The sequence below is a fragment of the Phyllobates terribilis genome, unplaced genomic scaffold, assembly GCF_046119375.1.
Source record: "Phyllobates terribilis strain yellow unplaced genomic scaffold, ASM4611937v1 Scaffold_13__5_contigs__length_258822181, whole genome shotgun sequence".
NCBI classification, from domain to species: domain Eukaryota; kingdom Metazoa; phylum Chordata; class Amphibia; order Anura; family Dendrobatidae; genus Phyllobates; species Phyllobates terribilis.
The window spans coordinates 243,742,039-243,755,889 of record NW_027362773.1 but is presented as its reverse complement, the minus strand read 5'-3'; the positions used below and the strand labels follow the sequence as shown (position 1 = coordinate 243,755,889).

Below are 13,851 nucleotides of genomic sequence, written 5' to 3'. Positions count from 1 at the left end.
TGGGGACTAATAAATCTGCTCCTTTGAGTATAGCTGTATTTTGCCCCATACATGGTAGTTCCCAAAGTATTAAAGGGGTATTCCTATTTTAGTAAGTGATTGCATATTGCTAAAATATTTCACAGTCACTTACTGATCAGTGGTGGTCCAGCCTCTGGGATTCTCACAGATCCTAAGAATGAAAGGACTGCAGGTAGCACATTCTTCAGTTTTTTCGGACAACGGTGCTCCCTGGGTGTGTTGGGAACTGCAGCCGACCCCATTGACTTGTGTGGTGGCTAGGGACACTTTTGTGCAGATGGGAAATTGTGAAGGAGATGCATTGGATGATTGTCCCCATTGATGGGGGTCCCAGATGACCAGTCCCCCAGCGATCTCTTAATATCTTGGGTATACCTCTTATTACCGAGACCTTTCTAATAGTGATCTATTGAGGGGGCTAGCGAGCTATATTATTGACCCCACCCCTGCTCACGTTGCCTCCTTTGCCGCCAGGACTTATACCACCAGTCGTATGACTGTGTCTGTGTGATGTTCGCCTCGGTGCCAGAGTTTAAGGTCTTCTACACGGAGTGTGATGTCAATAAGGAAGGCCTGGAGTGTCTGCGGCTTTTAAATGAGATTATCGCCGATTTTGATGAGGTATTTATTGTCTTGGTATTAATTTTACAAAAATGTACTTCTATAGATTTATATAATTTTTTTTTTTTTCATAATTTCCTCCCAGCTTCTAATGAAGCCAAAATTCAGTGGTGTGGAGAAAATAAAGACAATTGGAAGTACTTACATGGCAGCAACTGGTCTAACTGTGACCCCTGGACAAGAAAATAAACAGGTATGTTATTACAACTTCCCTGTTCCCATAAATTGTGCTCCGATGCTGCCGATCTCATGAACATTGGCATGTACAGATTTGCTTGAAAACATGAAGAAAAAATTATTCCTACTGGCCATCTGGCAATTCCCAGATGGGCCGGTACCTACACTGGGCTGCTGTGTCACTTGGTGTCTCCTGTTATCTTCTGCTGCGAAGGGATCAACGCCGCACCCCTTCTCCCACGAGACATCCTTTTCTTCACATTCATGTTATACATGTGAAGATGAAAGAGGAGAGGATGCCTCAGCCAGTCAGCGTGATCATTACCTACGGCCAGCAGGAACCCTCCCCCAGTCCAGCTGGTGAGAAGGACTTTTTCCCGGTGTGCGGGAGGACGTATTAGGTGAAACGCTTGTCCTCTGATCTGTCCAGTAGCTCCTGCCTCTGATCTGTTGCTCCCATCTTGCTACTCATGATCTTCGGCGTGCGAGCCATGGTGCATGATGTCACTGCCATGTTCCTCCAGTCAGGGGCACACCAACGTCATCTGCCAGCCTCTGATTGGCCAGCAGTGTATATTACAGCGTAGGGAGCCGGTGGATTAACTGCATCGTAATGCATTTCAACTGGATGTGCGCCGTTGTCGCTGGACCCCTCCAGCTCTGGGCCCCAGCAATATGTCCACCCCTGCCATTACTGATCCCTGTGGCACCCCACTGTTAACTATGACCCAATCTGAGTGTGTTCCATTATAACCAATTGTTAACCCAGTTACACATATTTCCCCTGGTCCCATTGCTCTCATTTTATCTACCAACCTTTTGTGTTGCACCGTATCAAATGCCTTTGAAAAGTCCAAATAGACAACATCCACTGTGTTTCCCTGGTCCAATCTGGAACGTATCTCCTCATAGAAGCTGATCAGATTAGTTTGCAGGACAGATCCCTCATAAACAGGGCTGTGGAGTCTGAGTCGTGGAGTCTGAGTCGGTGTCCATTTTGGCGGAGTCAGAATCGGAGTCGGTATAAAATGGACCAACTCCTAAAATATATAATAAATTGGGTTCAGTAGTTCAATGCAGTTTGTGGGGAATATTTTTTCATAAGAATTTGAGAAAGTTATAAAATGTCCTATAAATGTCTGTCCTATTCCTGATCTAAGGGTCTAGACTTTTAGCTGAGATGAATCTGTGCTACAGTAAAATGTATCACTTAAACATGAGCTGTGTATGAGGGAGTCAGAGTTGGAGTCTGAGTCGGTATCATGGAAATTAAGGAGTCGGAGGTTTGGCTTACCGACTCCACAGCCCTGCTCATAAACATATGTTGATATTGGGAAATTAGGTTCTTCTTGAGATATTCCAGGATAGCATCTCTTAGAAAACCCTCAAAGATGTTGCCCACAGTAGAGGTTATACTTACCGGCCTATAAACTCCAGGCTCAGATGTTGTCCCCTTCTTGAATATTGGTAGCACATTTGCTATGTGGCTGTAACACTGGTGGGTGAATGGTAACGCTGGTGGAAGTGGACCCACTGCACCACGGGCCGGGCTTACCCTGGAGGGGTGTGACTACATGTCTACTGAGTCTTCACCAGAGCCTCTGGTGGTGAGGATAGGCTGGACTGCCGGTAGACACCAAGTACCACTCCAGGGCAGTCTCCGGGACTGCAGCAGCAGACCGGAGGGTCAGAGACGCGGGTACCAGGTACATGGGCGAAGACAAGGATGAGGTGAGACGGTCTGAGGTCGGGGCAGGCAGCCCAGGTTCAGGATAGAGAATGTGACACTACAGATTTCAGAAACTCAATGCATTTCACATTCTTTCATGTTAAAAAAAAGGCCCAGGGGCGTGAGATTTACCTACATGTCAGAAGCAAAAACATTCAGTGATTAAGACAGTCATCTGAAATGCGTTTGCATAATTTTTTCATGGTTTTTAGAGATGAGGTTGCAACTTCTTTTCTCTATTTTTGCACAATATTTTGGCTTTTAGTAGAAGATTCTGATGCTGGATCACTATGTTTTGCTTCTGCCTACCTCTCGCCGCATTACAAGTCTCTGTGCATTGATCTTCTTATGGCCGAGCTGACTTTTTTTTTGCCTTTTTGATTATATACCGTACATGTCATCCACTTTGCTGGATCTGTAATACGCTGTAATAGTTTTTTTGCATGAAAATATGCAGCAGAAATTAGCCTAGGTGAGTGCTCCTCATACTCAGATACAGCAGCTGGTTGTAAGTGAGGTGAGAATAGAGAGGCGGTTATCATAGTGATCATATGCTGCACAGTCTTTCCTGGGGAGGGTGAGGAAAGGACAGTTTGTTTGTCTTTAAAATGGCAACACGGGACCGGGGTTTTCGAAACCGGAAAATTACTTTAACGCTGCTGCATACGGTGCAACTCACATTGTCAGATTAGTCAGTAAGGGTCTAGGGCACTTTTACATGGCGATATTTTGCATCAGTATTTGTTAGACGCCAGGAGTGAATCCAAAACACAGCCGCAGTGAAAGTGATTCAGTTATTATTTTTCTGTGTTTGTTCCCCTCTGGTTTTTAGATTACAAATACTAATGTAAATTACTGCCCAAAATACTCACTGTGTGAATGAGTCGAGGATACTGCTTGTAATACTGTAATATAAGCCCTTATTCTGAGGATGAGTGCACACTTGCAGGTGCTGTAATGCTGGTCTTCTCTGCTCCATCATACTCCCCAGAGCAGGGAAAACCCCTGGGGCAAAGCTGCTGGCGGCAGATGTTCAGATGTATGACTCAGTGATATGTAATGGACCCCGACTCCCAAACAAAATTAATCCGACAGAAGCACAGAAAATAAATACACAAAGCATTGCAATTAAGTGTCAAACATTCTCAACTTTATTTAAATTCACATGACACCAAAAATAGCACAACCCCCGACTCACGAAGAGTCACCCTCCAGCACCCAGGAGAGGAAAACCCCCTGTGGAGGAAACCTCTAGGGAACCATGGCTGGAGGGCTGCCCTTCCTTTGGGCTTAGAGAGTTAGTGCCGATATATAACAGATGTAACTGCAGAGTTTTATGATTTGTACATTTTACCTGATTTACAGAGAACGACATAACAAATATAGAATATAAATGTGATAAACTGGATGTGGGAGAGATCTGGCTGCAATATCTGTCACCACATTGATTGCTAGAACGAATTTGGTTTATCTGATTGCCCAGGTGGATGTATCATTTGTCCCTTACAGATCCAGGTCCAAGTCTCAAGAAGTTGGACACTTTGTTAAAAAGGTTGTTCATTATGGCTAACCCCTAATAGGATACATATCCCCTCCCCTCTTCTTCCTCCCCCTCCCCGTCCATGAACTCCCAAAAGAGAGCAGCTCTATGTAGAGGGTAACAGAAGGGAATCCTGTGCTGTGGACCTCCCTCTGTTACCGTCTCATGCCCTGGGGGCGTCTAAAGCAGACACCCCCTTTCCCTGCTAGAACCTCCAAATTACACCAAGGTCGGCACATTACGTGGGGTGGTCAAGCTCAAGGTCCTCAGGCGCATCAGTAATGGCACTGATTATGGCAGCGCGCACTTCTTTCATGGAATCTTCTTTATGACATGTGTTTATGACCTCATAACAGTTGTCATGGTTACTTCAGGGGCTATTACTGATGCAGGGTCCAAATGTTAACCCTTTCATTATTGGTAATTCTCTTTCATTATAGAGGCAAATAACTGCACTTTTTACCAAGCAGGAGCCGTATCATTATAGCTTTCCTTAGGCACCATAAAAAATACAGATTATATGCGCAAGTGTTTCTGGAGTGTTTTGCACTTTTTAGATGCAAAGATTGGGTTTATAACTAGCACTTTACAAAGAAAAAAAAATGTATTCTACATTATGTCAGTTCAGCAAACAAAGGAGAAACTGGAGTATACAATGTATAGACAATGCACAATAGTTTTATTAGACAAAAATAGTACAAAATTGAAACAGCAGAAAAGTCTTTAAAACAGGACGAAGAATGAGGGAATATAACCCTCCTGCACCAATATGTAAAGTGTCTAGTGCTAAATAATGATTAAAAAATAGCAGCATCTCATGCCCTTAATGATAGTCCTAATATAGGGCTAAATAGACACACATATATTATGACTACGATTAAGGGCATGAGATGCTGCTCTTTTTTAATCATTATTTAGCACTAGACACTTTACATATTGGTGCAGGAGGGTTATATTCCCTCATTCTTCGTCCTGTTTTAAAGACTTTTCTGCTGTTCCACTTTTGTACTATTTTTGTCTAATAAAACTATCGTGCATAGCCTATACATTGTATACTCCAGTTTTTCCTTTGTTTGCTTACTCTTATGGAGTGATTTCCAATGGACCCTGATGCCTGACTGTGGCATTACGGGTTCGTTTGTCTATTCATATGGGGCTTTTTGTTTTCATTACATCAATTCAGTTTTGTCTGTTGATGATAACGTGAAGTTTACAGTAATTTATGTTTAAAAAATGTAACATATACAGAAATCAGCCATAACCCATCAGTGCATAAATATTTCACATTCACCACGCACCGGGTGGGCCTGTGTGCTCCCAAATGCCAGGGCTGAGTTTCACTTCCAGTCCGGCCCTGGATGGCTCATCATTCCATAAAAAATCTGAAAAAAAGAGAATGGTCAGTACTTTCAAAAACATACTTTGATCTAATGCCTCTCGGGTCTAGCCTATTTTTGCTCTCACTTGAGAGCTTTAGGAAGGTGAGTCACAGTGCTCCTTTCATGTGGTGTTGGTGCAGTGTGTCGGCCATTGTTGCTGTGGTTTTGTGCTTGTGGGGTGGCGCGGCGCGGCCTGGAGTCATGGGGACTTGGTCTTGCAGCATGATGCTGTGAGGCACCAGGCCGCCCGCCCTGCTGGTGCATAGTCGCTGTGGCGGTGGTCGGCGCACGGCTCCGCTCCCGTTCAGGCAGGAAATGTTAGGACCCACTACGAGGTTTGCTGTGACGTGGCAGTGGGCTTCATTCAGTCTGATCACAATGTTAAACTAAGAACCTCATGTTCAGTTATATATTTTTGCTGAGAGGCATTAGATCAGTTGTATGATTTTTTGGAGGTGTGGTCCATGCTCCTTTTTTTTTTTGCATTCCATAAAAAATCCTTTTATTCGATTCTCTATGAAAACATGGATGAAGGAGAAAGCGAGCAGCCTTGTGGACGAATGCCGTTTCGCTTATAACAAAGCTTCTATGGATCCTAGTCTAAGCTTTGTTATACGCAAAACGTTTGTTATTTTCCCCTGTATATTGCTCTCTGCTTATGATTGGGTAATATCATACAAAGGAAATCGTAAATGCCCCCAGAGAAGAATTTCTGCCATTTCTCCCTTAGTGAAGGGGAAATTAGCATATTAGATAGCCTCCTAAATATTAGAATCCAATATCTCTGGTACGGAGAGCACAAAAAAAAGAAAAAAACTGTTCCATTCAACGCTTTAGCCCCTTTATCATGATGTAACTAGTTTAACATGCAAAAAGGGTGAAAGGACTTTATAATAGCTTTGTGCCATTGAACCACCTCCAGCTCGCTTGTATACGGTTGACTGTTTGGTTCATTCTTTGTCGTCTCTCCTAGGATCAGGAAAAACAGAACGCACAAATAGGAATCACTGTAGAATATGCCATGGCTCTAATGCAGAAACTGGACGGAATCAATAGACATTCCTTTAATAACTTTCGCCTGCGTGTAGGTGAGTTATTGAAACCTGAGGGTAAAAAGAGAAGTAACATGGCAGAGAATATGGACACTTTCTAAATGCATGCATTTTTGGCTAAAATCATTTTCGCAATCATTTTTTTTAATTTAATTTTTGGATCTTTTTGGTCTCTACAGCCTCTATATATCACAGTACATGATAACAGACTGCAGGTTGACAATACTAAGATGCTTTGCATATCTTTTACTAGGCTGTGTGCACACTAAAAGGAGGAGGCGTGCATTCTTGATTGTTTTTGTTATACGTTTTTGCTTAATTAATCTTTTTTGAGATGCACTTGCATTGATTGATTGGTGATCTTGTGTTTCGGTGTTACTGACCACTATCATGGATTGTATATCGTATAGGGATAAACCATGGACCCGTCATTGCTGGAGTGATCGGAGCTAGAAAACCACAATATGACATTTGGGGGAACACTGTGAATGTGGCCAGTAGGATGGAAAGCACTGGAGAACTGGGAAAAATTCAGGTGCTTTATCAAGTATTCTATTTTTTTAATTCCTCAGGATATCATGCAGGGTTATGTAGCTGGATACATTTTAGTAGGAGTCTTCATTCGTATGTAGGGGGCTGCTTCACTGTCACATCTGAAGCTAGATGATAATCAGAGCTATGCCCAAAATATGCCCAATATTAGGGGAGCATTCTGGAATAGAAAACCTATTGTCCTTGTGATATAGATATTACAGCACATAATGATAGAGCACCTCTTTTTCATTCTTCCCCTCATCCCCATTCCATAGGGGTTGTATCAGCTTAAAGGCACAAAAGCTCTCACTGTGCTGCTGTCACCTCGATCTCCTCACTGTCTCTCACTGTGCCGCTGTCACCTCGATCTCCTCACTGGCTCTCACTGTGCCGCTGTCACCTCGATCTCCTCACTGGCTCTCACTGTGCCGCTGTCACCTCGATCTCCTCACTGGCTCTCACTGTGCCGCTGTCACCTTGATCTATTCACTGGCTCTCACTGTGCCGCTGTCACCTTCATCTCCTCACTGGCTCTCACTGTGCTGCTGTCACCTCGATCTCCTCACTGGCTCTTACTGTGCTCCTGTGACCTCGATCTCCTCACTGGCTCACTGTGCTCCTGTCACCTCGACCTCCTCACTGGCTCTCACTGTGCTCCTGTCTCCTCGATCTCCTCACTGGCTCTCACTGTGCCGCTGTCACCTTGATCTATTCACTGGCTCTCATTGTGCTCCTGTGACCTCGATCTCTTCACTGGCTCTCACTGTGCTCCTGTCAACTCGATCTCCTCACTGGCTCTCATGCCGCTGTCACCTCGATCTCCTCACTGTCTCTCACTGTGCCGCTGTCACCTTGATCTATTCACTGGCTCTCACTGTGCCGCTGTCACCTCGATCTATTCACTGTGCCGCTGTCACCTCGATCTCCTCACTGTGCCGCTGTCACCTCGATCTCCTCACTGTGCCGCTGTCACCTCGATCTCCTCACTGTGCCGCTGTCACCTCGATCTCCTCACTGTGCCGCTGTCCCCTCGATCTCCTCACTGTGCCGCTGTCACTTCGATCTCCTCACTGTGCCGCTGTCACCTCGATCTCCTCACTGTGCCGCTGTCACCTCGAGCTCCTCACTGTGCCGCTGTCACCTCGAGCTCCTCACTGTGCCGCTGTCACCTCGAGCTCCTCACTGTGCCGCTGTCACCTCGAGCTCCTCACTGTGCCGCTGTCACCTCGAGCTCCTCACTGTGCCGCTGTCCCCTCGAGCTCCTCACTGTGCCGCTGTCCCCTCGAGCTCCTCACTGTGCCGCTGTCCCCTCGAGCTCCTCACTGTGCCGCTGTCACCTCGAGCTCCTCACTGTGCCGCTGTCCCCTCGAGCTCCTCACTGTGCCGCTGTCCCCTCGAGCTCCTCACTGTGCCGCTGTCCCCTCGAGCTCCTCACTGTGCCGCTGTCCCCTCGATCTCCTCACTGTGCCGCTGTCCCCTCGATCTCCTCACTGACTCTCACTACTGTGCTGCTGTGTGTAAACTCTAGCTCTCCCTTGTTACATCTCATGCAAGAATACAGAGAGGAGAGGTTTATAGTTAGGGCTGGCATCTCATCACTATTGGCAATAAAGGGTGGGAGTTGCAGCATGTGGACTGCTCAAGATTTGTAACCGCGCATTGAAAAAGAGTTGCTGACTGGTAATGGTGCAGCAGCGTCAAGGCACTCTTCATAAACATAACTCGGTCAGAACATAAGAATCACCAGAGCTACGAGAGCATGCATTTATTTTATATTTTGATGAAATGACAAGATACACTTTAAGTCAAGTGAAATTAAGCAAAATCGAGGATATGGCTAAAGTCCTGCTTCGATATCACCACTCTCTCTGTGACTGTATATCCATGTCTTTTTCATTCTTCCCAGGTGACAGAAGAGACATGCTGCATTTTGGAAGGATTGGGTTATTCCTGCGAGTGCCGAGGTCTGATCAATGTTAAAGGGAAGGGAGAACTCCGGACGTACTTTGTTTGTACAGACATGGCCAAATCTCAGAGTATTGGCATAAACTGACTTTGTACCTGATTATTTTACCCTGCAGATTTTAAAAGTACAGAAGAAAGTTTTGCATGCTGCCTAATTTTATATGAAGACTAGTAAAGCGAGCATCCGATTGGAAGAGATGCCCTTTACCCAACTGTTGCCAGTGTTTCTAATACTTTGCATTAGAAGTGGCAGGAGACTATTACAGGGAGTTTGCTACACACAGTATTTTTTATTAACCCAACAGTGAAGGTTGGGTATGCCAGATGGAAGGGTGACTTATACCTCAAGGTTGTTGCTTTGTTTAGAAAATCTGTTCGTTTACAAGGCTGTAATTGCTTTCTTTTTTTTATGTAGAAATAGGAAATAATAATGAAAGGTTCTAAGGCAGTATAATATGTATGTGCCCTGTGTGCCAAATCAGCCTTCTGTTATAGACCAATATAGCAAAGGACATATAGAGATGTTGGTTGTTCACTAAAAGCATGGCAGAATGACTGGAGGAAGAACGCGGACTATACCTACTAGCCCTAAATGTAGGTCCATCTGTGTTGTTTAAAAGCATGGACTCGGTTCTGTAAGATTCCAGCAGAACATTTCATAGGACAGATGATGGATTACACTGACAATTCCCAGATTCCTGTTTTACAGTAGGGCAAAGGAACAAGACTGAGCAGATGTTTGCATGAGAAACCGAATGTCAGAATTTAATTTTTTTGTTCATTTTTAGCTCTGGGTTTGAGAAGTCTACTGTACTCGACATGTTTTACGATAAGTCTACTGTATTTGAGGGGGTTTATGTGCAAGTTTCATACAGTTCGGTACAATGTGTCCACATGTGACCTATTTTAACCCAAAATACTGCAACTAAAAAGAACAAGGCAGCTTAGGCGGCATACATTGACAATACAGATGTATTTCAGAATTTATTTGATTATCTTAAGTCAGAAAAGAAAAAAACTTTTAATTAAAAAAAAAAGAAAATGCCGGCTCAGAGCACATAAAAAATAGCTCTGACAGGGACGTACAGTAGTGAAAGGCATACTTCCCATTCACTGCCATGGAGCAGAGTGAGAAGAACCCATAGACTGATCAGCTGCATAGAGCTGTCTTATTAGACAGGAGAAATGTCGCAGTCGGTGGTTATATTAACCAGGGGGACTGTGGGTTGTGTCTACACAGTCATGGAGCAGGACCATTCTCCCCTTCTTATTACAGTAGTGAGTGGGGCGATGAGCTCCCTTCCTTATATGCTGGAATATCAGTATGAATGTTTGTATATAGCGTTGTAGTCCTTTTTATTGAATTACAGTATTTATCAGTGTCCGGCTGCAGAAGTGTCCTATTAGTTATGTGTTCCTGAGAGAATGCCTATGGGAGATACAGTAAAAAGTCTGCACATCCGATCCCACCATCCTACCCTGTCTTTATTTAGGAATAAAGTAAGACAAGTATTTCACCACTTGTTTTGCTTTAAAATTATTTTAAATACTTGAAATCTGTTCAGAAACTGCAAGAACGAAGGTATTGTCTCAGAAGAGACATTTATTGCATGTCCATCGGATATGCCATGAATAAGTGTGCATCTCTCTCCAGGACGGGAATCCCCTCATTTGTCTTGCATCTGACCACCGGTGAGTGGAGAGGTGGTGGCGCATGCATCGCCAAGCAGGACGGAAGCTGCGTGTAAATCACAGGCCCCACCATGGGGTACCGGCCACCGGTTCTTGGTTGCAGAAGTCATTCTGTGCTGACAGTCCCTTTACGACTGGCACTTGCACAACTCCAGTCTTAATGAATCAGGCTTTTTGCGTTTTTTTTTTATCCTATAAATTCAGACATCCAATGGAGGAAGATGAATTATCTACCACTCAAGGTATAAAGCGTTGTAGCCACTGGTAGCTAACACTTTATTAAAAGTTATGTTTTATTTATCTAAAAAATCCTCCTGACTATAAAAGGACAGACACACATACATGTAACAAATGCTAAGGTTTGGCACAGATTGCTAAATGTGACCTGCAGATTAATAATTACACCAGTCCATGCAACCTCCAAAATAATGCAATGATGAATAAAGCCTAAATAGGGTCAGAATAGAGTCTCTCATACCCTTTTTTGTCTTCCAGACTTGTCATACACATCTGTTGATATTGTATAGTATCCATAATAACTACATTTCCCCCCTTGTAAGATGGCTTACTGTCTATATTAGGCTCATGTTGGAGGTCACAGATTGCATTTCTGCTTTAGTAAGATTGCTTTCTTGCTCCAATATTTCTCTCAAGATTTTCAAGGGCTTTTGAGACCATCTGGATGAAGATATCAATTGCTAATGGGTCACTTTGGATGGGGGGCATTTTTTATACTTTTATTTTTAAGATAAATGGACCTTTACCAACATCATTTAGATTCTCCTCCGAGAGATTGTACAAAAATGTGATATCCGGTAAAAGGGTACTGGGGACCCCAACTCTTGACACACAGGTTTGTCCTCACATATGAAATGCTTGCTATTATAATCTACTCATGAACAGGTGGAGATCCTTAATACAAACTAGATGTGGGGACAAACGAGAGGGCCTTGTCCAGGACACGTTTCCATTTCACTTACGTTTCTAGAAGAAAGGTTTATGGCCTGCATTGGTCTATGGAGTTGTGGGCGCTCGACCAGCTTCTCAGTGCACAAGTCTGCTCTAAAGAACACACTGTGACATGCTCCATATCTTCCTGGATCGGAGATAAGGAACACTGCATTGTAGCCCCATTCCTGTCATCAGCCGCAGAAGCGACGCGAGTATCTCAATGGGTCTGGGCTTCTGCGTTTCACCGCGAGGTACCTTGGACGTGATGTCACGGATGGAAGGGATATTCTCTGGCCACAGGATTATGTTTACCAAGCCACTGAGGCCGTTTCCCGTCAAATCGGGAGCATGTGTCACCTGTTGATACTCAAATGGGGTAATGTGTGGCTGTATTATGATCTACCCCCGAAGTCATTTAGGATCTCAAGCGGACATCTCCTGGGCCTATAAGAGTTTCCCTTGGGTGAGATTGTTCCATTTTTCTATTTATGCTTTAATTCATCATTGTATTATTTGGGCAGCAGCATGGATTGGTGTAATCATTAATCTGCCGGTCGCATTTAGCAATTTGTGCTACAGTTTAGTATTTTTTATATGTATGTGTTTCTTGATCCTGCAGTTATACTGCTAATGATCGCTCCCTTACATCTGTCTGAGAAGTATGTGAGCAGGGCCAGACGATGCAAGATTTGTTTGTGGGCGGCTGACCGATAGATAGGAGCTGAAGACCTAAACAGGTAAAATTTTAGAGTTGCTTTATTATAGATCAGTGCTCCCCAACTCCAGTCCACAAGAGGATTTATTTAGCATTGCCCTAGTGATAATCCCATCATCTGTGCAGTACTAAAGAATTCCTAAAATCATCATCTGTCAGTGACTCTTGAGGACTGGAGTTGGGGAAATGGCAGAATAAAAATGTCCATTACCTTTACAAATTTTAGAATTATCTAAATTCAGTTGATTCTCTATAATGCACAAATAGTGGGCCTACTTGTTCAGCGAATGCAGGGTGAAACAGGTAGTGCACCGCTCCATCCAGTCACCTTACGTCATGCTGCAGTGGGATCTAGTCACTGTCCTCACTGGTAGCATGTCCACCTGGCTTTGAATGATGACCAACTCTGCATGTGAAGCTGTGGGGGCCGGGATGTCAATGAGGGACATGCTAGCAGCTGGTATAAAAGCTTGAATTTTCACTTGGGCTGAGTTTCTACAGGGGCATTCATAGCATTATAACCATAGTGTATGCCCAGAATTTAGGTATAAATCATACGGACAGGTTCCCAATAATGATGCAAAATTTTGATCTAAATTAAGCCAAGAAGTGCTGTAAGGAAGAGAAAGTTTGCTTAACAAGTCTAGCAGCGTGCCCCAAAGGGATTGCACATCTTCTGCCCCAGGTGTAAGACTAATCGTTCTGCTCCCGTCTGTAATGACCATCACTTCTGCCACGAGAAGGAAAATGAGTTCTAACCTGCTGCACCAATGTGATCCATGTTTATTTATGTAACTTTCAGACCCAGGATATTGTACTTTAATAGTTTTGTAAACCATGTAAGTGAATTGAATTGTTTTTTATATTTATTATGCAGACTCCCTGTTATGTACCATGGATGACTAATTACTATGTAATTTATTGCCTTTGTCATTGTGGTAACCAACTCTTAATTGTGGATTAAAACATCTTGTAGGTCAAATGCCTCCGAGTATTACGAGTAATTGTTTGCACTTCACAATTGTTCATGCAGTTATTTACCTATGGGGACAGTGGGCAGCTTTAAATAAAGTATTAATGTACCGGCTCGTTATATTGTCTTAAGATTGTTCATAAGGTTCAGTCATATTGTAGTTTTGTGACCTGGGGAGGTTTATATTTAAGTATTGTGTGAACACAGCCTTCAAGCAGTAGAGATGGTGTGCTGCTATTGGCATTGGCTCGGTCTGGCTGCCACGTCACTAATCTGTAGCTGCTTGATGGGAGCCCTGCAGACCGCCTCTAGCTTGACAGCATCCCCAGCTCTTCTTCTGATGAGCCGGCCTGGGATCTTAATATGGCGTCACCCATGTGACATCATGGCAGGTCGGCCAATCAACAGAAAAGTCACATATAGGAGGTGGTGCACAGGGCTTACATCCGTGGTCACTACCAAGATGCTGCAAAGCAATTCGTACCAGCGCCAGATGTCACAG

General features: G+C 43.9%; 1 protein-coding gene across 6 annotated transcripts in view; it reads left to right on the top strand.

Moving 5' to 3' along the window:
• ADCY7 (adenylate cyclase 7) overlaps positions 1-13,458 on the top strand; it is a 228,466-nt gene extending 215,008 nt beyond the window's left edge. For all 6 annotated transcript variants that reach the window (XM_073659363.1, XM_073659367.1, XM_073659366.1 and 3 more), the window contains exons 22-26: positions 496-642; positions 728-835; positions 6,441-6,555; positions 6,930-7,054; positions 8,960-13,458. In XM_073659363.1, coding sequence (XP_073515464.1) covers positions 496-642; positions 728-835; positions 6,441-6,555; positions 6,930-7,054; positions 8,960-9,106 — 642 coding nt within the window. In that variant the 3' untranslated portion in view covers positions 9,107-13,458. The remainder of the gene's footprint in view (positions 1-495; positions 643-727; positions 836-6,440; positions 6,556-6,929; positions 7,055-8,959) is intronic.
• Positions 13,459-13,851: the final 393 nt, after the last annotated feature.